This window comes from Curcuma longa, chromosome 19 (assembly GCF_044706935.1).
Source record: "Curcuma longa cultivar G26 ecotype Majalengka, Jawa Barat chromosome 19, ITB_CL_G26_1.1, whole genome shotgun sequence".
Lineage (NCBI taxonomy): Eukaryota > Viridiplantae > Streptophyta > Magnoliopsida > Zingiberales > Zingiberaceae > Curcuma > Curcuma longa.
This window is the reverse complement of record NC_133879.1, coordinates 4,258,706-4,284,165: the sequence shown is the minus strand read 5'-3', so window position 1 is coordinate 4,284,165 and position 25,460 is coordinate 4,258,706. Positions and strand designations below refer to the sequence as shown.

General features: G+C 36.2%; 1 protein-coding gene across 1 annotated transcript; it reads right to left on the bottom strand.

The window, feature by feature from the left end:
- Positions 1 to 2,616: 2,616 nt before the first annotated feature.
- Positions 2,617 to 14,508, bottom strand: LOC141812676 (uncharacterized). Its single transcript, XM_074700692.1, has 10 exons — positions 14,183 to 14,508; positions 13,930 to 13,980; positions 13,300 to 13,419; positions 11,719 to 12,171; positions 4,074 to 4,498; positions 3,687 to 3,786; positions 3,546 to 3,605; positions 3,384 to 3,464; positions 3,203 to 3,316; positions 2,617 to 2,925 (listed from the first exon to the last, which is right to left on the bottom strand). The coding sequence occupies exons 1-10, from the start codon at positions 14,237 to 14,239 to the stop codon at positions 2,617 to 2,619; spliced, it is 1,770 nt and encodes a 589-aa protein (XP_074556793.1). The 5' UTR covers positions 14,240 to 14,508.
- Between the last annotated feature and the right edge of the window lie 10,952 nt (positions 14,509 to 25,460).

Here is a 25,460-nt window from a genome sequence, read left to right as displayed (position 1 = left end):
GTAGAAATTCCGCAGCAAAATATAACAAAATCCACACAAATACGAACGTAAATCCAAACCACGGATACACACAAAACTCTACAAGTCCACGAACGACAATCATAGATCCAAATACAACCAAAATCCACATATCCAAATGCAAACCAAAAATCATACGAGGTAAACCCAACTGATACTTCTCCTGCTGTGAGATGGAGGCAATCTGGTAGAACTCCAAGCTCCAAGTAAAACTCCCTATTTGCTACTTGGGGAAGAATAAAAGAAATCCTAGGGTCTAGATAGTGAGTATATAATACTCAGTGAAATACAAGATAGTAGTGCACAACATATATATAAATAAATAAGATATCAAAGGATATACAGTCTCTTCAAATGATACAAAATGAAAAAGGTCAATACTACATAACAGGTAATAGGAATCATGTAAATGCCATCAATGCATGTAATGTCACACGATACAATAATCATATATCAAACAAATGCAACAACCACACGCAAAGATATTGTAAAACAACTATCAACAAATGCAATAAAACAATTTGCCAGCAAATGCAAGCACATATGCAACACACATCACAGGCAACAACATGATCACTATCTGCACTCGTCATTCCCAAACACCCACACAGGCAGTGCACTGATAGCTTCCCGCAAGTATACGGGATGTCGTCAAGTAATAAAAAGATATCGAACCACAGGGACTGTGGAATCAATCACTAAACTATCACAGGAAGAGTTGGGAGTTCATGTAAATTGGATTCGTGATGGGGAAGTGAAAGTGAAATCAAGTTCCTTGACCTCGATCGAAGAGAAATCAACTAAGTGACAAGATTGGGGAAACGATCCTAGGACTTCGGATTTTTTGAGATTATGGTTGATTGATCATGGACTCCTTACCATTCCTCAATGATTACACAATTGCAGAGATTCTAATCAAAATATCCAATTAGACCTCGTCAGGTTTCATCGGAATCAAATCATTAATCCTCTAATATTACGATCACTAGTCCGAGATGACACCCAGATAGTCTGGTTCTATAGCTCTCCCGTTGTCACCGGGCACTCCAGCAATACTACTAGTGTCTTACCCTCTGTCACCGAGTACCCAATTAAGGATCTCTTCCTAGCAATTAATAACCGTTAGTTATCTCTCATAAAGATTCATCGTAGTCTAAGAATTTTCTCGGAAAGTCCGGTTAAAAGTTCATCTTCTATCACAAGGCACCCCAGTCATACGATTCTAAGATTTTCGTTAAACTACAATTCATCCTCATCCATATGGAATCATACCACTCACCGACATATTATCAAATAAGTACAAGGTACAAATCCACATAGCAGTGCATAAACATATCATTGAACATGGTAAATAACAAATCCAAAGATACAATCATCCATATACACCTCGATTCCTCATACATCCTAGAATCTAAGGTCTACTCCATGACGGAGGGGATACAACACAAAGAAGAGTAAAAATAATACATCTTAATCCTAAATCTGAAATAGAAAAGGGAATAAGATTTATCAATGAGTATGGTCTTCTTGGTCGTGCAATCTCCTCGTTGATAGATGATGGATACGACGGAATAATCCCGGACGGATGGATGATTCATTGATTCTTGCTCCGGATCGCGACTACGGTGGCTCTCAATCACCTCTAAGGACTCCCCCCCTTTTAGGGCAAATAAGAGGGGTATTTATATTTCCCCCCTATCAGCCTTACGCCACACGACCGTGTCTCGTGGCACGGCCCAGGAGGCACGCCTGCCTTCTTCCGTCACACGGCCGTGCCTGATAGGCACAACCAAGAGCAGATGGTCCTCGAGAAAATAGGCACGACCCTGCCCTGGCTCTTCTCTGGAAATGAGGCACGACCTGCCTTTTTGGCACGGCCTCAAGCTGGATCAGGCTGAAATTTGAGGCACGATCGTGCCTAGTAGGCACGACCCCAAGCTTGGACTGCTCTGGTAGGGGCACAACCGTGCCTTGTAGGCACGACCCCTCGGGATGATGAGACACGAGCCGTGCCTTGGAGGTACGGCCCTGTTTTACCTTGTCTTTGTTTAATCTCCGTTTTGTCTTATTTCGCTCTAATTCCGTCCTGTAAATACACAAATACAAGAGTAAACCTCCGAAACAAAAAATGAAGAAAATACGCCTAATGCGTGAATAAAAAATATGATAAACATAAAATAATATCATGAAATGCAAAAAGATGTGCAATGAAAATATTAAAAATACATGTATACCCTATGTACATCATGCACTGGGACGCACGATAGGACAACTGCACACACTGCACAACAGACTACTACACGTGAGTGGGGAGCGAAAAAAATATCACAGGAGAGCTATCTGGCTGTCTGATCATTGTCTGCACGGGAAGCGGGAAATCAACTGATGCCAACATTATGTTAAGCATCGAGCTCATTCACGTTACACAGCTTGTGAGTAGAATAAATTTTGAAGCTTGCTCATATATACAGATCCACACGTATACTCTGAAACATTATGTGCAGAATATACAATTTAAATGGTCACATTTCCATTACATTTTCCAAATTTCACAAGAAAAAAGGTAAAATATATATATATATATATATATATATCAACTCACATGGGCAGAAGATACTGAATCTCAGAGACACTAGGAATTACATCCACTACAAGAGATATCTTCCCAGGCGTATGTCCTTTCAAGCACTCCAGCATGGACTTCCTTAAAGGCCAAGAAGTTGGAAGCTGATTGATAATCCAGTGAACTAAAGAATCCAAGTCTGAGGCAAGCTCATGCATGCTTGAGACTAGGAAATGTGGGATCATAATTCTTTTTGTAGTGGTGACTACTATTGAAGCTTGCAAATAGTCCAATTTAGATTTTTCCAATTCACTTGTCACACCATCAGCTGTGTATATCTTGACCTGAACAAAAGCTTTTCAATTCATAACTTGAATATCCATAAAAAACACCAACAATGTAGCATGCCATAATCAGTACAGCACGGAATGGTCTTGAGCAATAACTCATGCATGTTGCTATTTGTGATTCTAAAATAACAACAAATGTAACAGAGTACTCAAAGCATAATGCCAGTTGCAAGGCATGTGAATGAAATGAGCTCCAACACACATTTGACTATTATTAAATTAGATTTGCTAAAACGAACTTATATCAATTCAAACCTAAACAACAACTTACAGCTGGAGAAGGTTTGTAGCCAGAACATAATGCAAATACAACATTCGGGTCTGAGTGCTCCAATTCATAATGTTCTGGTAATTTTTCTTTATCATTCCTATCACCTTTTCTTTCCTGTGCAATAATGCATATCAAAACCTTCGACAAAATAGATTTTGCATAGATTTAGACTTAAACATACCTCATTAGAATTTGACGGCCATCTTAGAAGGTGCTTGATCATTAGAGCACTAAGTTTGTTACCTCCTATATCCAGCATTGCCTGATTATAAAATTCACTTAGATTCTTTAGATCTTAAAATTTTAAAAATTGATGAACATGCACTCTGAAAAGTGACCGTACCATATTTTCGATTCCTTGAACCATTTCTGGGTTTGAGGGCATCCCAACCTCTATAAAACCCTGCAAAATGACAGAATATTCATGAATTTAATCTGGATTGATGAGAAACCTAATAGAAACTAGTGAAGTAAAATATTGTACATGCATAATGCAAGTATTATGAGCATTGATCCAAAAGGCTAATTTTTCTCGGTCCGTCAAATTTCTCAAGTCCACATCCTGAAGGCTCCTGATTAACACCCTGCAATAATAGTTTAGACTAGAATTGGCATTACACCTTCCTCAAACAAAATAAATCCTAAAAGTGGTATTCTATTAATGAGTTATGGATGTATCGAACAACTAAGTTATAGACTCAGCATTATAATAAATATATAAATATGTTTACAAACATGTGTGTTCAGTATTCCTATGCATCAAGAGCACTTTTTGCACATTTTATTTCAGGGAGATCTGAATTATAAGATATCTTTTTTGCAGTATAAGATATATATGCTTCCGTTATTGAAATAGAGTTATGCAACATACCTTAGCTTCTTCATTAGAGAAAGTGAACAAGAAAATTCCTTGTGATCTGAAGAACTGGAGGAAAATTTGACAAGATTCTTGTATGGACCAATATCTCTGGAGATAGAGTCTTCAATTTCAAAAATTCCATATGGATCGTTGTGCCTTATTTCCCTTTGAAATGAAGTTCTTCCCTTTGATATTGAATTGCCATCAACCTGAAAGCTTCCTGATTTCAACACTAAGTTGGACGATTTTGACAAGTTTCCTGATTTTTCAATATCCATTGCCCGTGATGTTCTTGCTAATCTTAGAAAAATACAGATCAGGCACATCACTATTTTCTCAGACAACTTATTCGGCTGGTAAGTCACACCATTCGTGTCTGATGAATTTCCAAGTAATGGTTGTTTGCACATCTTGGGAAGAAATTCCACCTCTGCATTCTGAGGAAAGAAAACCTCTCGTAGTTAAAAGAAGAAACAAAAATGGTCTCATAATCTATAAAGCACAAAATACAAATTACCCTATATAATATATATAGCAACATCCTTTCAAAACTTGGAGATATTTACAACTTTTCCCAACTAAGAAGTGATCTTGGTCAGTTTTCTAAGAAGTGATCTTGGTCAGTTTTCTAGGAAGTGATCTTGGTGGCACATGTGCAACCACTTGGGTGTTTTATATGCAGGATTGCATTGCACATGCAATATGTAGCTGCTTTAGGTGGTTGGGGCACCTAGGCATGCAGCGGGCAGCTATGATAGTTATGTGGGCCATCTATTTGGTGAAAATAAAGAAAGATGATCAAGTACGACTTTTGGATGTTTTTCCCCACTAAAAATGATTAGATCTTGTGATTGCAATAGATTAAACTTAGATTTTGATACGGTAGCATGTAGCTTGTAAGCATTAACTTAACCATTTATTTTACAAAAGAACTTTAAACATAATTGTATGTTTGTTACTATTATTGTCATATGCTACATTGTTATATTATGTGTTTTATACTGCATGTATGACATATTCTTTTTCTATGTTGATTTATGAATTAGACGGATTAATTAATACCCTTTATTGGATATATGCTTGTTATTTTCATCAATATGAATAATTTTTAACATCGACCACATCTAACCCCACATATCTCATATGTCAATACTCCTACATGTTTGTTTGGAGAGGATGGTAAACTAATAAGCTCATTTTTGTTAATGCATTAGAAATAATGTAACTGATTTAAATATTACTAGTGATAGTCTCGTGTAGAACTCAATAGACGCATAAGATACATATTTCATATAGTCAATCCCAAATAGTTGGATGAGTATAACTTGATGATGACAGAATAGGGGGCTCTCTTCCTCGCTTTTCTCTGCTCACCTTTGTTTGATCTTGCTGTCTTCCCCCACTTGATTTTTCCCTCCTTACTATCATCAATCACTAACAAGGAGGATGAGGAAGAAAGGAGAAGTTAGTCCACTCTTCCGCTTCTTGATCCTTACTTTCCTTCACCTGTAAATTCTAATTGCTAATAAGGATGAGGATGAGAAAAGAAGACCCCACCAATGGAACATGCACCTAAGAAGGATGATGCTAACTCTAGAAAGCACAATTGAGATTTGAGTCCAAGTAGTTAACAGTATGGTCTAGGATTCCTCATGTGTCAATGTTTTTACATGGTTATCAACATTGAACATGGACGAGAAAGCAACTAGCTTCAAGAGCTTGAAGGGAAGGATGGGTTGCCCTTGGGCTTGATTTGCTCTTTTATCTTGACATGCTCGTATGGAATAAGATGGACAAACAAGAAAAAGGATGTGAATTCATAAAGAGGAAGAGGAAGAGGAGGATTCAATGAAGGAAAAGGAACAGGAGAATCAATTTTTTTTTTTTTTAAAAAAAAGAAAGGTTCGAGATACTCCATATGCAACGGACTACACATGTTGTATGGGCAACAAGCTTTAGGTGAGATCATGCAACTTTATGGTTGGAAAACATGTCAAATGAGACCCACATACACGAATAACAAAGAATCAAACTCTCCTCTCTAGTCATTCTATCAGAGAAAATATATATATATGATGATGATCACCGTTGAAGATCGCTATTCTGTTATGATTACCAAGTTGCTTAATCTGTGATGGAGACAAATGGCAAACTCCATTAAAAGTCTATAAATGCAGAAATAAATATTCTAAAACTCCACAATTAATTTGGCATGTCTTGGAAGATGATAAGCTTACTTGGGAAATGATATAAAGTTCATCAATTACAAAGGGTTGAAGTCAAAAGTCAACATTAAATGTCCAACAATTCCAATATGCTTTAATTTCCCATGCTTGAAAAATTGAAGCATATTTATGAGTCTTTTATGTTTCCTATGTGTATTTATGAGTCCTTTGTGTTTTTCAATGAGTCCATCTACTAGCATTTATGTTGTTTGAGTCCTTTGTGTTTTCAATGAGTCCATCTACTAGCATTTATGTTGTTTGAGTCCTTTGTGAGTCCTAGTATAAGTATGTGTACTGCTGCAATGCTGGTATATGGAATAGATATCAATGTTTTGAGAGTTATCTTTAATTGTGTGATACAATCTCCCTACGGTGTGATGCCTAGGAACCCTTAGGTGTGATACCTAAGTTTCTACATTCCTTTACCACTTTATTCCAAATTTTTACTCCCCAAACCACCCAACCCTCAATCTCCGCTTGTGCTACTTCATATTTGGTATCAGAGCCTGAGTAATATGTCTACGGATCCAGAAGGAGCTTTAGACGATAGGTGACCAATAATCAACGTGATGAGATACTTATTCGCATGATGGAGCAACTTGATGGTATGCGAATTCGTCTAAATGGTGTTGAAGTCATGATTTCTCAATCTAAAGGTGATCAAGTCCAAGGAGAGCATGAAGATGATGTTGAAAATCAAAGAGCAGAAGGAGAAGGAAATTCTTTTGATTATGGAGTTTATATTAAAGATGATTTGGAAGAAGATAAAGACACTTCTTTGGCAAGTGTTCTTGGGCGTATTCTTACTACTCCAAAAGTCGAAGGTGAAGATTGGCGACGGACATCTATTTTTCAGATGTTGGTTTGTTGCGGGAATCAAGCACATAAGCTTATCATTAATGGGGGAAGTTGTATGAATGTTGTCTCAGCATCTATGGTTGAGCGCCTAAAGCTTCCTATGCAGCCACATCCCCAACCATACAAGGTCGGATGGATCGATAACACAACCTATTCCGGTAATACAACGTTGCCTTATTTCTCTTCTTATGAAAATTAAAAGGACTCTATTTGGTGCGACATTATCCCTATGAAAGTAACTCATATACTTCTTAGGAGATCTTGGCTATACGATCGAGATGTGCATCATTATGGCAAGGAGAACACATACACTTTCATGTTCAACAAGAAGAAAGTGTTATTGAAACCAATGCAGACTGCTAAAATGAAGAAATACAAGCAAAATAAGGCAACGAATGCTACTAATAGTGGAAATTCTCTTCACATTCTGACCAAGAAAAATTTTCAACATGAGTAAAGAAAGTTCTACTATATATGCCCTTATAATCAAAGAAGTCAAAGAAATATCTGCTTCTGAAGCTTTCTCATGTCCTCTGGAAATCACTATGTTATTAAATGACTTTTCTGAAGTGGCTCCAGAAGAATTACCTAGTGAGCTTCCACCAATGCATAAAATTCAGTATGCTATTGATTTTGTACCAAGTTCACAACTACTCAATGTACTAGCTATCGAATGAATCCAAGTGGGCATGCAGAATTGAAGAAGCAAGTGGAAGAATTATTGTCCTTCATCCGAGAAAGTCTAAGCCAATGTCCTGTCCCTGCATTGTTAACACCAAAAACAATGGTAGTTGGCGCATGTGTATTGGCAGTCATGCGATCAATAAGATCACTATCAAATATCGATTCTCAATTCCTCGCCTTGATGATATGCTAGATATGTTGGCTGGTTCTTATATCTTTTCAAAAATTGATTTGAAAAGTGGATATCACCAACTATGCATAAGGTCCGGAGATAAATGGAAGACAACTTTCAAGACTAAAGATGGCATTTATGAATGGCTTGTCATGCCTTTTGGTTTTTCCAATGCTCCTAGCACATTTATGCGCTCTATGAATTAGGTACTACAATCATTTATCGAAAAGTTTCTTGTTTATTTTGATGATATCTTAATTCTCAACAAGAATAAAGAAGATCTTCTTATCCATTTGCAACAAGTCATGAGAATTCTTTGCAGAGAAAAGCTCTATATAAATTTAAAGAAATGCTCCTTTATGACTTCCTCTATGGTATTCTTGGGCTTTGTGGTGTCATCTAGAGGATTAGAGGTAGATCCTGATAAGGTAAAAGTCATCTAAGAGTGGTCGTTACGTAGGACACTATAAGAAATCAAAAGTTTTCATGGCCTACCAACATTTTATAAGTGTTTGATAAAAAATTTCAGCACTAGTATGGCCCCTATAACTGATTGCATGAAGAAAGGCTCATTTGTTTGGACCAACACAGCTTCACAAGCTTTTCAAGAAGAAAGAAAAGAAATTGATTGAAGCACCTATTCTTCGACTACTAGATTTTTCAAAGGTCTTTGAAGTGGCATGTGATGCATCTAATGTTGAAAAAGGAGGCATATTAAGTCAAGAAGGGCATCCTATTGCATATTTTAGTGAGAAGTTGAATGAGGCGAAACAACAGTATTCGACTTATGATAAAGAATTTTATATAGTAGTTCAACCTTTGCATTATTGGCTACACTACCTCCTTCCACAAGAGTTTGTTCTATATTCTGATCATCAAGCTCTTCAATATATAAATTCTCAACAAAAACTAAGTCATCGATGTGGAAAATGGGTCTCTTTCTTACAAGAATATACCTTTGTGATCAAACACAAATCTAGTGTTAAAAACAAAGCAGCTAATACACTTAGTAGTGTTATATATTCTTTCTTCTATGACTATACAAGTGGTGGGATTTGAACTACTTAAAAAAGACTACCCTTTGTATAAAGATTTTAGCAATATATTTACTGCTTTGATGGCGGGACAGCACGGACATTTCTCAATTTTTTCACTGCATAATGATTATCTCTTTAAAGGAACTCGACTTTGCTTGACTAATACTTCTCTTTGTGAACAAGTGATATTGGAGTTACATGCTAGAGGGGCAGCAGGTCATTTTAGAAGGGATAAAACAATTGCGATGACTGAAGACCGTTTCTATTAGCCTAGTCTTAAGAAGGATGTGGCAAAGATTCTCTCAATGTTGCATGAGCCAATTATCTAAAGGAAGAAAGAAAAATACTAGTTTATATATGCCTCTACCCACCAACCATGGCAAGATCTAAGCATGGATTTTGTGCTTGGTTTGCCTAAAATCATTAATGGGCACGACTCTATATTTGTAGATCAGTTTTCAAAAATGGCTCACTTCATTCCATGTTCAAAGACATCAAATGTCATTCACATTGCTAAACTTTTCTTTAAGGAAGTTGTTCGCCTTCATGGGTTACCATTAACAATTGTTTCTGACCAAGATGTGAAGTTCACAAATTACTTCTAGCGAACCTTATGGAAATTGATGAATACAAAGTTAAAGTTTTCTTCTTTTCACCCTCAAACAGATAGTCAAACAAAGGTAGTCAATAGAAGTTTGGGTGATTTACTTCGTTGCCTGGTTGGAGATCATGTTACCACATGGGATCTATGGAAGAGTTTGCATATAATAGTTCGGTGAATAGGTCTACTGGACGCAACCCATTTGAAATTGTTATAGATATGCTTCCTAGAAAGCCAACTGATTTGGTTCCTTTAACATTGGAGGCAAGAGCAAGTGCTGAAGCTGGCGCTTTTAGAAAGCACATACAAGATATACATGATGATATCAAGTGAAAAATTGTTCTAAGCAATGAAAAATATAAAACACATGCTGATTTAAAGGCGATATAGTTATGGTTCGTATAAGGCCAGAACAATATCCAAGAGGGGTTTATAAGAAATTTCATTCAAGGAATGTTGGACCCTATAAGGTTTTAAAGAAAATCAGCTCTAATGCTTATGTCCTTGAGCTACCAGCAGAAATGGGTATTAGTAATGTCTTCAACATTGAGGATCTCACTTTATATTGACATGAAGATTATGGCAAGTAATGCACATGATGCTCGTTTGCCATCAATTCAAACAATGAAAGACGACATTGAAGATGTAATGATCATCATATTGTGTCTAAAAAGGGAGGCGGTTATCAAAAGTATCTTATCAAATGGAAAGCATGACTCCTTTCTGAGTGCACATGGATTACTGATAATAAATTTCAACAATTGAATAGAGACATTTATGAAAGATTCCACGCTTTTAACTCGCCAGGGACGAGTTTTTCTCACTCTGTGAGAGTTGATGGAGACAAGTGGCAAACTCCATTAAAAGTCTATAAATGCGGAAATAAAAATTCTAAAACTCCACTATTAATTTGGCATGTCTTGGTACATGGGAAATGATATAAAGTTCATCAATTCCAAAGGGTTGAAGTCAAAAGTCAGTATTAAATGTCCAACAATCCAATATGCTTTAATTTCCCATGCGGAAAATTGTAAAATATTTATGAGTCTTTTATGTTTCCTATGTGTCTTTATGAGTCCTTTGTGTTTTCAATGAGTCCATCTACTAACATTTATATTGTTTGAGTCCTTTGTGAGTCCTAGTATATCAATGTTTTGAGAGTTATCTTTGGTTGTGTGATACAATCTCCCTATGGTGTGATGCCTAGAATAGGTGTGATACCTAAGTTTCTACATTCCTTTACCACTTTATTCCAGATTTTTACTCCCCAAACCACCCAACCCTCAATCTCCGCTTGTGCTATATCAATTTGTCCCCTAATTATAAATTATTTAAATTAAGTTACGACTAAGATTGATATTTTATATGGGTAAGTCTATCCTTAATGACAAAACTGAGACAACAACATACAAATAGTATAGCTATTTTTTCAGGCTATTGAATGGTGGAGCATCTGTGGGAATATGATAAATTCATGTGCATCAACCAGTGAATCTCAGAGTTGTGTGCCTCAACCAGCATTTTGCAAGGAAAAAGAGCAATTGTAGAAAACTAAGCTTTTATTAAATTGAAAGACGGCATAACACGGGGGTGGAGTCCCCTCTAAAAAGTCCAACCCACACAAACTTGGAAATAAACTAAATCAAACTTGGAGAGAAACAATCCTAATTAAAAATAAACTAATTTGCTACAATTACCCATGAAATCTAAAACATACAAATTTAAAACTACCAGATAAAAAACTTTCTCATTGATCTGCATTAGTGAAACAGTAGAACAATTGTTTTGGCATAATAATTGAAACATCCAACAACCCAAGAGGCCCAGGTCTTATACTGCTCTAAAAGCACACCTAATTTAAAGAACTAGTTTCAGTTATAAGCATTCTTCTAAGCTTAAAAAATATCAAACAACAAACTGGTTCTTCTTTAAAAAATTGTATGTTTTCATTATTTCATATTTGCTTTCCTAAGTTTCATAGCAGTGTATTCTACTCGTTTTCCTACTTTCCTAGGCCACAAGATAGTCATTCAATAGGTGGAAATTAAAGCAAGACAAACTAGTAAAGTATAGGACTTACTTTTATAGTAAGGTGCTTCATAGATAACTTGGGCAAGGTCACTTTCTCTGTGATTCCACCTTTTTTTGATGTTCTGTCTTTAACTTCCATCATTCTTTGGCATTCATTATGTTGATCTGACCTAGTTAATCTTCCAGCACCTACCTTTTTGCTCAAACCATTAATTAAAGCATCTCCCTTTATTGCCTGATTTATGTAGAACATAGATTTGGTTTCTAATTCTATCTTATCCTGCAACACTTTTCCATTAGGCAGAGATGGCATGGCATTCAGCATTTTGATGGGAGGTTTAGCTACATCTCCATTTGGACGTTTACGTTCATGAAATTTTGGGAAATCCTGTTCCTGAGCTCCTTGCACATTTTGCAGGCCTTCTCGAACTTTACTTATTTCTCTTTCCAGTCGAGCTATCTCTTCTTCCACCATTACCAGTTCTGCTAGCAGTTCCTTTGTCTGCACAAGTGAGAGGATATTTAAACAGAAAAAAAAAAACATACTATTCCTACAAATTTATTATTTGAAACCATAAAATTACCAAGCATGTGGTTGAGTAATAATTACTGATTGTCACAAAGAAGGCTTGGGTAACTTATTGAACAACAGCAACAAGTTGTATTATTTCTAACTAATTATTGTAAGCTACCTTGAGTAAGTTCTTAATAATGATAAAGTGTTTTGACTTGTGATGTTTTTCTACCTCTCCTTGAACCACCTAAGACACTTTCCATGGACAATCAAGTCATCTAAATCTTGTTTGGATGTCCACAAAACTGACTTTCTGTGGTAAAATAATTGCATCAACTTTTTCTTATTGAACAAGCTTTGCATGAAAAATAGATAGGGCCACTGGAAGATAACGTTATTGGTTTCTCAAACCTAATCATATCATGCATTGACTTAGGAGATTCTTGGAAAGGTGATGGGGGCAAGTATCAGGGATCAAAAATGCTAGACCAAAAAACTAAAAAGATGCTCTACAGACTAGCTCCGGAAGAACCTGCGATAGTAGGATCATCTGAACCCTTAAGTTAATAAAATTGCATCATGTTAAAAGTAGAAATGCTAAATAAATTCAGATAATCTTCAGCATGCCTTTTCTAAGAAAAAACTGGATATTCATTGATTGCATCCCAGAGACGATGTTTTTATGGATATTTAAGACAATGTAATAACTAAGTACAAGTTCTGTTAGCTAGGTCTAGATTAGTTCTAGTCATATGCTTCCAGAATAATGCTAATATAGCTTGGGCCTCGCTTCTCATGCTTGTTCTAAAACCTTTATTCAATTTATGTAAAAATTCCATACATCCCAATTATTTGTAGTCAATTGTAGAACTTGTTTTTAAAAAAGAATCACTTGTATTTGTATTTAATTAAAAGTTTATCAATACTTTTTCATTTGCAATTATTGCTTCTTATCATACTGTAATTGTTTAACCTTTAAATTGGACCTTCTACTGGTTATAGTGTTCAAATGCTTCACGATTCTCCACAAAACTAATTTATTAAAAAAAATCATGATGATCAAGTTTTAAGCTAGAACCTTGGCCCTTTTTTGATGACAAAGGGAAGAAAAAGAACCTTTTTAGGAAGGAAATTTGGGATATGCAGCGTTTTTAGAGCATTTTGTGGAACCAATGCACGTTCCAAAATTTCATGCACTCTCTCTTCATCACAGAGCATCCTCTGAAGGTCAGCAACCTGAAAATTAAGCAAATTATCCAACATTATTGTTTTTGTACAACAGAAAACTGCAAAGATTGACAGCTTTGAGGCACTTCTGCCCAATCAATTTACACTACTTAATAGCCAGAATAGATGGCTCGGCAGATGCAAGACAAGTGTTTACAAACCAATGCTTATATGAAAAAGGAAAGAATTCTGCCTGAAGAACAAAACTAAGAAAGAAGACATATTCACTTTTTTTCTCCCAACGTGAATCAAACAGAAAGGAAGAGGGCGGGAGAGCTTATTTTAACATTCTATTCCTTTTCTCCAATCCAATGAGAAATTAAATCATGGCTCTAAGAAAAAGGGGATTCCCTGTTTTCTACCGTTTCATAGCCAATTCCCTTAATCAAGAAACAAAATTCTTTCTCCCTCTTTCTGCTATCCTTATTTGCTTTTTTATTCTTTTTCCTTGTTCCAGTTTCTCAATCAGAACAAATAAATTAGTAATAAAATAAAACCTTTGTCCCAGCAGTAACTCACCTCCTTTTCGAGCTCTAATCTTCTCTGTTTGTTGCCGTTACTCTTGTTTTCCTGCACAAGAAATATTGGATGGATCAGCCGATATCATTAAACAGAATAAAGATTAAAGATTAACGAGGCAACCGAATTAAACAGAATAACTACACCCAAAGATAACACCTTTTCCCTTGCCTATCAACAAAGTATCACCTCCGAGAACAACCACCAAAATACCCTCTAAGAACAAACGAAAGCAAACCCAGCAAAAAAATACCATAGTGAAGGCGACGACAACCGGATCCGCAACAAGCCCCTCGTCGGCATGCCCCATCAGGAGCAATCGCAACAATAAGCGCCCCGAGTTGAGCTGGTACGACCAGTAGCATCCCACTTAAAGAGGAGCCCAAGGGGGTTGCTGATATGAATCGGTGGGAGGGAGTTGGAGGCTTCGGGAGCAAGGAAGCGAACGCGCGAGGGCCTTGGGCTCGGGCTTTCTGCAGTTGGAGAGGAGGATGGAAGGGAGCTTTCGGAGGAGGTTGGTCTCTCCGGCTGGGGATGGACATTTGGCACCTCGCTTAGCTTCCAATCTCCGCTTTGCGAATAGTTTAGGGTCCTCCAAGGAAGAAGACTCGTGAGAAAGAAGCGGAAGATGAGGCCCATGCGTTTAAAATTAATTCGCAGGCGTCGGTTTCTTCTTGACTTTCTTATTACGATTCTGCCACTTCCATCGGAACGTTCGATGCAATGAAGGCAAGTCTTCTTAAATACTGTCACTGTTTTATTTAGATGGGGCGAGAGAAAATTTATTATCAAAAAATTTATTAGAAAAAGAAAAAAAAAGAGGAAGGAAAGGGTGAAAGATTTTATTAATATAATATATATTATTTTATTTTTAAAAAAATAAAAATTAAATATATAAAATTATAAAAATATTTTTATTTAAAAAAACAACTAGGTAGAAGATAAATGAAAAATTATAAAATTTTATCAATATTATACGTAAAACTTGGGATGTGGAAGGTTCTAAGATAGATAATGTGCTCTTTGAATAAATCTCTGTTCTTAGAGGAGAAAAAAATTAGGATTATCTGTCTCTGTCCTATTAAATCTTGTCCTCGAAGAAATTTATGATGAGGATCGACGTCGATGTCGTGAAGTGCGAGCGTTTGAACACTGGATGGTGACGACGCGTGTTGTGTTAGAAGTAACAGTGTAAAGATGAAATATCTAAATAGATAAGTTAATTTGATAATTAATATTTTAAAATATAGATAAAATTGAAATAAAATATTTTTGAATTCTCCTTTTCCTTTCTTACATTTCAAATTGGAGTGTAAAAAATTCTAATGATTCATGAGCAAGGATAAAGCTTACCCTTCTCTCTCCTTCCCCTTTTTAACTGATTCCATCCCAAATAAAGATAAAAAATCTCCTTCCCATTATTTACCCTTCCCTCCCTTCCCTCATCTCCTCCCAAACAAAAGTGGTAGGTGATGTTTATCTTAGTTTTCTGTAGAATATGTCCGTTTAAGCAAACGTCACATTGTAAATCTGTAATAACTTTTTAATTGTTATCGTGAATTCAATTTACATTGATTTATCCTAAAGTGACTGATTTGATTCTACGAAAATTTTTCATCGGCTACCAAACTAAATCGAAAAACACTAACAATGGATGGTTCATCAACCCATCATTTTTAGATCAATTATCTATTAAAAAAATTCATCTATTAATTTATCGAAATTAAAACTCGATCATTAAATATCTAAGAAATTGAAAAGATGTTCTACAGTTGCACCATAGTCCAAGATTATAAATCTATAAGTCTCTGGGACATAGCTGAGTTGGTTACGGTAAAGTGAGATAATATCTTTTTTTGTCGTGATCAACTGCAACTTCTCGATTTACCTCCTCACAGATGGTCGTGGGATCGATCGTGTGAACCTAGGATGACGGATTTCATTTTTTTTTTAAAGATTATAAATCTATAACAACTAAAGGGAAAGAAAAATCTTCATTTTCTCTCCTCCCTTCTGATGCAAGCGTACGGATCTTTTTTTTTTTTGGCAGAAGATTATAAATCTATAACAACTAAAAGGCAAGAAAAATCTTTATTTTCCCCCTCCCTTCTGATGCAAGCGTAGGCGGGGACAGATAAGAGTGAAAAGTCATGGGTGTCACTGAGTAGGCATAACATAGGTGAGGAGTGAAGTTTGGAACATAACTACAAGGCAACAGACACAAGTAGTGGTTTGGCGACGGTCGACTTGCGCAAGTATGGATGAGCACTAAGGACAGTAAACATAGTCGACATGCATAGGCAAGAGCGATTTTTATATATATATATTTTGCCCTATGATGAAGATAAGGTCAATACGCATAGGCAAGTGATAATGAAAGGGATATTGTAACTTTGGTGAAGATGCGGTGAGCATCTACAAATTTTTTTATCCTCTCTCTCTTTTTTTATTTCTTCTTAAGTAGAGAGAAAAAAATATGTATAAAGATATTTTTCTCTTCTTTCATTTTCAACAAATATGTTTTCGCTATTAATTGATTATTCTTCTTGAATTCGGACATTGCACTTGTAAAACAAATCTTCCAACTCAATATTGACTATAACAATCAATGACTATACTTTATCAGTCGATTGTTATATCAACAGTCGAGTTTTCAAATCAATTCAAAAACTCTTTATTTATTCCAAAAGTGTCATCAATCAAATTCACCACTTAATTGATGAATTAGTCAATTACTTGTATCCAGCAGTTGATTGATACACCACAAACCTCCTAAAATCCCCTCAAATCTTAAACTTGGGATTTTGGGATCATTAGTCAATTGTCATTCTATAATAGTCGATTGATACGTCTAATTTTAACTTTTCTAGGGTTAAATCTTCACTTTGCCTAGTATCCAATTGATCTCGACCAACTACAATTTTATTTTTCTAGCATCCGATCAATCTTGATCTGTCAGGATATTCTTTACCTAACATTTGACTAACCTTAATCTATCCTCACTTTGTCTAGTATTCAATTGACCTTGACCAACTTTCTAACATTCGATCAACTTTGATCTATCAGGATATTCTTTACCTAACATCTAACTAACCTTAATCTATTTAGGACTTCACCAATGTCAAAGATTCAGTCCTTTTTGATCTATTTGGACTTCTCATCTCATGCCTAACATCCAGTAAATTTTGACTTATCAAGACTTTTTTATTGTCAAACATCCAATTTTCCTTGATCTATTTAGACTTTCCATATCATAACTAACATTCAATCCTCCATTAGGACTTTCACCATATGTCTAACATCTGATCCTCCATAACGTATTAAAACTTTACATCATTGTCAAGTGTTCGGTCAATTTTGACCTACTTGGACTTCACATCTCATATTAGAGACGGATCCTGTCATGGGTTATAGCCATAACGTATTAAAACTTTACATCATTGTCAAGTGTTCGCTCCATAATAATGTGGTATGTCGCCATCAGGTAGACGATTATATGACCTACTTGGACTTCACATCTCATATCAAGTGTCCAGTCCTGCATGATCCACTTGGACTTCATTTTTTTCAATTCTCTATTGGACTTTCAACCACTAAGTGTTAAGTCAACCATGATCCACTTAAACTTCATTCCTACCAACTCTCTATTGGACTTCCAACTATCAAGCGTCTGATCAATTGTAACTCATTTGGACTTCTCCACTGTCAAGTATCCGATCAATCGTAACTTATTTTTAGTTCAACCATCAACCATTAACTATCAAGCACTCATCTTAGTCAAATTTAATCTGAGGTTGATTGCATCAATAATCTTCTCCTCCAATAATTTCTCTTTTTACTTGATACCTCACTTAACCATCAAATATATTGATCAAAAGGCTCCCCATGGCATGGTGTGGCAGTAAGAGATAGAGTACTTTTCCCAAGCAACTAGAGTTCAAAATCTACGTAGTGCATACATGTGACATTTGAATAACTAATGATGTTGGGGAGTCATGTACATAAAGAGCCACCTCGCTTCCTGAATTTATTTATTTCATGGGTATAATGTGAGATTGAACTGTTCATCCTAGGATTAGTTGGTATAAACTGAATATCTGATATTAAAAATATATATATTGATTAAAAATCAAGTATATAAGTTAAATACCTGATATTAAAAATATATATCAATCAAAAATCAAATATTCAATCAACTATGATATTCTTGGCGTATGACTCAATCTTAAATATTTGATTAAGTATTAAAATTTTAATTTGAATCCATTCAAATTTGATCGATCTTTATTAAAAGTCAATTGCATCGACCAATGACGGAGCCAGGATTGTCATCTACCAGGGCTTATCTCAAGCCCCAACTTGCCTTCTTTTTTCTCACCGTCAATTCATCCGACATCTTTCTTCTTCCTAAGCTGTCTTTTTTTCTCCCACCGCTGACTCACCCGACACCCTCCTTCTCAACATTGTGGTCATTGTCAGCCCTCGGACTAAAGTAGAATAACACATGGCTTCGCCCTTGGGTATATATACCATGTGACATACCAACAATCTACTCTGACTATATAATGAATATGATGAAAAATAACTAATACCAGATATATGGTCCTCTAGTAATTCTTAATTGGATCAATAAACACCAATTGGTTCTTGATTTGTTTGATTTTTTTGGACTAGGCCAACTTTATTTGATCATCGAACCTTATCTTTCTGCAACTTTGATAACTCATCTTTCTTTAACAAAATAAGATATACTACTCCTTTCTATAGATATTCACAATACAAAAAAGAAAGAAAAAAATAAAGCTTCATTACTCTCCGAGTCAATCAGGAGCGACAGTATGTTATAAAGATCATACAAATTATTTATTTGTGATAAGTAGATGGTAAAGATCCAGTTTTTATAGCAACTCAAGTTTAAGCTAGTATTAGATGAGCTAATTAACAAAATAGGTAATCAATAAATATGAAAGTGCACCATGTAGTCTCATACACTTATTTGTGTTTCTTTCAAAAATAAATTTTGGTTACATTAATATATTAATGTGACTTGCATCTTCTTTCCATGCGCCAAACAAAGAAATTAAATAAAAATGATTAAACAGTTAAAAGAATAATTAATATTCATCATAATCTAAAGAAATAGTAAAAAAAGAAAGAAAATTAATAACAAATAATAAATTTCTTCACAAAATCAATTTCTATATAAAGAAAAAAATTCCTATCAATTTATCCAAATTGAACTGAAACACTTCTCCAACTAAAACCATCTTTTTTGTTATAGAATATTTGTCACGCCCCGGAGGTGTCGTTCCCGCACATCGGGAGGTACCTCACTCGGTGACATTATAATAAAGGAACCAATACAAAAATCATCCATACCTTATAAATAGAATAACCAGAAGAAAAGTTCATACATCCATTTATTAAGTCTCATGGACAACCATCTATACATATAAAAATGACATAAGGTACTATCAAACAAAAATAACTCAAATCGAAAAGCAGCACGTCAAGGTCTCTAAGCAACTCTAAAAAAGACTGAGCCAAAGTAGTATCAAATCTGTGCCTGCAAATCTGGAGGCCAAAGAATGTAGATAGTTAGTCAAAGGCTAAGTGGGTAATAAAAAAGATGTGCATAAATTTAATCTTACTTAAGAAGCCAAGGGAATAGAGTAGATCATATTTCTTGTTATTGCCACTTTAATTTTCTTCTTAAAGTTTTTCATTTATACATAATATATATATCTATGTATCATTATCTGGAATTAGGTAACATTTATATGTATAAATTTTATATCTCAATTTAATTATCATTCATTATCATCAATTTTGATAACTTCTCAATCATGGTTATTTAATCAAGCTATATCTAATTATCATCAATATAATCTCAACATGAATAATTATTATAATCAGTGTCAACATTTATATTTAAGCATTAAAAAAAATGAACATCAGAAGCCAATATCATCAGAGAATAATAATAACTCATTTATAGGCTAACAACCTATAGCCTCCTCATAATAACTCATATATAGGCTAACAGCCTATAGTCTCCTCAGAATTTATCATCGCATACGTTATCTAATGTACGGGCTAAAGAGCCCTCACCGGTGGAAGACAAGATAAACACTGACCGCGGCCTCTGCACTACCACAACAATATGTGGGCGGTCAGTGCTCTGGACCGAGGGCTACATCACACCACCACTACTCAAGTGTACGATCCAATACTCTAGTATAAAACTAGGCTCATAGTTAACACCTTTTAATATTTATCATTTTCTTTTTATCTCATCATTTCACGTCTTATCTTTTTCATCAATTATCATAATGGTTACATTCTTAATATGTATCTTCTCAACTTGGTCTAAACGATCAACTCAAATCAAATCAAATCTTATTCATTCATTTAGGTATCACTATAAGATTTACAAGTAAGGATAAGTATCAACAGATGCAATATCAACAATATGAGAAATAAAAGATCAAGCAGTATAAAGACATGTATCAACAGCAGAATAAATAAGAATATCTATTTAAATTTTGAAAACATCCTTTCCCATTTTAATTCCCCCAGATGAATCCATGTGTGAACAAGAAATAAATCAATTATTTACCCTTTACTGATTTAATTATTTTAATCCTGTTTCAGTATTTTAAAGTTCATTTTAATCCCCTTTTGAAAATAATTATCACATATATAATATATATCTATTTAATTTTTATTTATTCATGCACAGAGAAAATTATGCTAGTCCAAGGATAGAATGTACCCACTTGGTGTGACACACATCAAAATCAGAACCTCTCTGCAGAGCAGGATCTATAAATCAAGGTCCTACAATTTACACAAAGTATAATACCCTCTTAATATAATATTATATTAAATTTTTACGCTAAAGTAAATCTCGACCGAACCTCACATCTCAATCGATTTTAACCTAACCAAATCCAATTAACTTGAGTTAACCTTAACCGGATCAAGAGTTAATCCAAATCAATTAGAACTCATGCCAACCAATCCCTGCTCAACTTCCAAACCCTAATAGAACCATAACAGATCGATCAATTACTAACTCTATTAAACTCATTAATTTAATTAAGCAATCACTAATTAAATCATTCATTAACTTAATCAACTATTAATTAAGCCATCCAAAATTAATGAACCTATGGTTATCTCCTTTCTGTTGATGCAGTTTTGTCCCGATTGTTGTTTTGATGTTGACACAGATTTAAGTTCAGTTTAATTGGATAAGAATTAAGTTCAATATATTCAGATTGATCAATGACGGATTGAGTCAGAGAGGGCTCGGTAGCTCGTTCTCTGGATCGGAATGAGATCGGAGAGGGCTCGGTAGCTCGTTCTCTGGACCGGATGAGATCAAAGAGGGCTCGGTAGCTCGTTCTCCGGACTAGGTCAGAGAGGGCTCGGTAACTCGTTCTCTGGACTGGATAGAGTCGGAAAGGGCTCGGTAGCTCGTTCTCCGGATTAGGTCAGAGAGTGCTCGGTAGCTCATTCTCTGGATCAGATGAGATCGGAGAGGGCTCGGTAGCTCGTTCTCCGGATTAGGTCAGAGAGGGCTCGGTAGCTCGTTCTCTGGACCAGATGAGATCGGAGAGGGCTCGGTAGCTCGTTCTCCGGATTAGGTCAGAGAGGGCTTGGTAGCTCGTTCTCTGGACCGGTTTGAGTCGGAGAGGGCTCGATAGCTCGTTCTCCGGACTAGGTCAGAGAGGGCTCGGTAGCTCGTTCTCTGGACCGGATGGAGTCAGAGAGGGCTCGGTAGCTCGTTCTCCGGACTAGGTCAGAGAGGGCTCGGTAGCTCGTTCTCTGTACCGGACTACGGTCGGAGAAGGCATGGTAGCCTGTCTTCGGACCGGATCATTATCAGAGGAGGCTTGGGAGCCTGTTCTCTGATTACGTGATCCAATGCGGTTGGCTCGGGTGAGACCAAGTTAATCTGATCAAGTTTTGATTTAGGGTTTAAGGCTTAGCTTGGCTTAATCGATGAATGAATCGATTAACCAAGGGTAAGTTGGTTAGTCGATCTGGTGATCGATTACAGAGCCTTCTGTGAGATCAAGGGTTAGTGTTTAATCGATCTGATGATCGATTACAGAGCATTCTGTGAGAATTCGTAAAACCCACAGAACGTACCATAATCGATTGAGCAATCGATTATGGTGAACTGTAATCGATTAGGTGATCGATTACAAGTTCAATGAGAAACCGGGTTAGCGTCTGGTAATCAATCACCTGATCGATTACCATGACTTAATCGATCAGGTGATCAATTAAGGCTTGGGTAATCGACTGGTTGATCGATTACACGGTTTACAGAGGAGAGAATTACGACGTTTAATCGATTGTTTGATCGATTAAGATATCTCTGATCGTGTTCAGGTTTCTACTCTGATTTCTAATTGTTCTGATATGTTGTGCTAATCCGTTCTGAGATTTGCAGATAGAATTTGAATTTAAACGAAGAACAGGGTGAGTCAATGCTTGCTTTCGATGATGGCAGTTTGTCGAGCTTGGATTTTCAGGTAAACGACATGGCGAGACTCTGAGCTGCACGGGAGGTTGATCAGTGAGTGGACTGAGAGGAGCTTGGTGCTGGTAAGCTCAGATGGCTCAGGCTGGTCATGGTGCAGTGGACTCAGAGTCCGTTTGAACAAGCAGGCTAAAAGGGAGAGGCGAAGGAGAAGGGGAAGAAGATCTAAAACGAATAGCTTTCTGTGTGCTTGTGCTTGTGCTTGGGTGTTCTTCGCTTGCTCACGATCAGTGCTCTTCCTTGAAGCTTTCTGCCTAAGGTGGTGCAAGGAGTGGTGCCTTGCTCTCGGGAGAAGCTGCTTGAGGTTTTTGATCCATTTTGAGGCTGTGCTGTAAGCTTTTATTTTTGTTTGCCTCAATCTCAGTTTTCCTTCTATAATCTCTGTGCTTAATATTTTATCTGTGAGATTGGTTGTGGAGAGGTCACTCCACCGAGAAGGAGACTCATTTAGCCGGTTTCATCCGGGGTTTAATCTACCCAAGATCAAGGGATCGTCCACTTTACGGACACGCCGAGGAGTAGGGGCAAATTATCCCCGAACCTCGTACATCATCGTGTTTGTATTGCTTTCATTTTGTTAGTTATTTTCCGCTGCGCACTAATATCTTTGTAGGAGAAAATTGATTTTTAAGGGAGGCTATTCACTCCCCCCTCTCTAGCCATCTCCGATCTTCAACAAAGATGACTCGACTGATCGATCACATCAGTCGACTAAGGGCAAAATCAGTTGACTGATGAGAAAAGTCAGTCGACTGAATTTTGAATTCTGACAAAAATCAGGTGTAATTTTGTGGAAGATACACCAACTACCATTTAAGCTCCAAGCTCTTGTGGACAACATACACACCTTCAGAGTCCTGAAAAAAAAATCAGAACATATTAAGTGTGGAATTATTATCTATGAACAAAACCAAGTAACCAACTTAAGCAATTACTACAAACAAACCAAAGGAAGTCACACCTGATAGTAGCATTCATTGAAAATGTGTAACAACAATACCCCATAGTTTCATTCTAGGAGAAATATTCTGAACAGAGAAGTATTCTTTATATGCATAAAAAATTTTGCATCGCATGTATTCTTTATATGCATAAAAAAAAAAGTATTACCAAGATTTTTAAAATCTCTGCCGTGCACTGGTTCTAAATGACCTTATCATTTAGATAATAAGATAATGATAGTTACCTGTTTTAGCTAGAAAAGTAGATAAGGCGCATTTGAGATATTTTTTTCTTCTTCATTTATGATTTTGCAGACACAGATATGTCTGATCAGGCAGCAGCACCACCAGGTGGCCGGACTATATTGAGAGTTGTTGGCAGGTGGTAAGTAATGGTGTTATTAGTAATTTTTATTTCATAAATAATTGCATGTCATATGTATAACATTTACATGGTTTATAATGCAGTTTTACACCAGAGGGTCATAAAGTTGCAGGATATATTTCTAGTAAGTTTCGCGAGCGAGTATGTAGTTCAGGGCATACTTGGAGGCATGTCGACAAGGGCATGCGAACCTTCTACTATGATGAATTTGTGGTAAGTCATTTAAAACACCTTATAATTAAGTTGTTTTTGTTTCTACTAATTGATTTTTTTTCTTGCAGAAAAAGTATATTTTTGAGCCAGGGCATGAGCGGAAATTTCAAGACACCTGGAATGCTACTGTTGGCAAATTATATAAAGATATGTTATATAAATGCAGAAGAAAGGGCACCAGATCATCTTGGATCCTAGAGGACGTCTGGGCTGCATGGCAAGCCATATGGCAAGAAGAAAGATGGCAGACAAATGCAGCGACAACTCCATCCAACAGAAACACCAAGCTAGCTAGCCCTAACACCGGATCCACAAAATATACAGCTGGATCCCGCTCCATTGTGGAGCATACCTTAGACTTAGTAAGTTTACAATTAATATATTTTTAATTAATTAGTAATATCATGATTGTTATTTAATTGTATTTTTGATTTTTCAGGAGCACGAGTTACATCGTCCTCGTACTTGTTGGGAGATTTTTACGAAGACACACAAGTCCAAGGATGGTACATTTATCGATCCTCGCTCGCACGCATTAGACGTAAGAAAATAATTTTTTAATTTAATTCACATTACCGCCATGTAATTATTTTTTCTAATCTTAAATTTTATAATAATTTAATTTTAAACAGGCTGAATATTTTGCTAGAGTTGCACAGGCGTCTGCGCCTGCAATTGAGGGAGGAGAGAGGCAGGTCAACCGACCAATTGAATGAGATCTACTATGATGTGGTCGGTGGGAGGAGAGAGCTCCACCCTCTATGGTCTAGGGTCCCAAGCGAGAGTCGTATATGATCGTGTGATGGCCCCTAGAGCCAGGGGTCGTCCCAGCGGATCATCTTCTGCAATAGAAGCCCTACAGAAAGAAAATCAAGAATTAAAGGATCGACTCTCCGCATTAGAGGCGCAGCAGCACGCCGCAGATGAGACGCAGCAACAAAGATACGATCAGCTTGCTCGGCAGATGACGACCTTTATGGAGGCCTTCGGTCCGACGCCACCCATGCCTACTTATCATGCGATGCGAGGTGCGAACCCTGATATGGAGATTCAGGACCCTAATGCTCCTGATAAGTAGCTGTCTACAAGGTATATTAACATTTCTATTCCTTTTTTTTTTTTAAGTTATTACTTGTTAGCATGTTTTTTTCAAATACATTGTTATAATTAAGTTATTACTAACCTATCTTATTGTCTTTTTGTAGGATCTTTTATTTTGCTGGACTCGTTTAGAAGCTGTCTACAAGGTATATTAACATTTCTATTCCTTTTTTTTTTAAGTTATTACTTGTTAGCATGTTTTTTTTCAAATACATTGTTATAATTAAGTTATTACTAACCTATCTTATTGTCTTTTTGTAGGATCTTTTATTTTGGCTGGACTCGTTTAGATATAATTCGGATATGTATTTTGACATTTGATACAGTATCAATG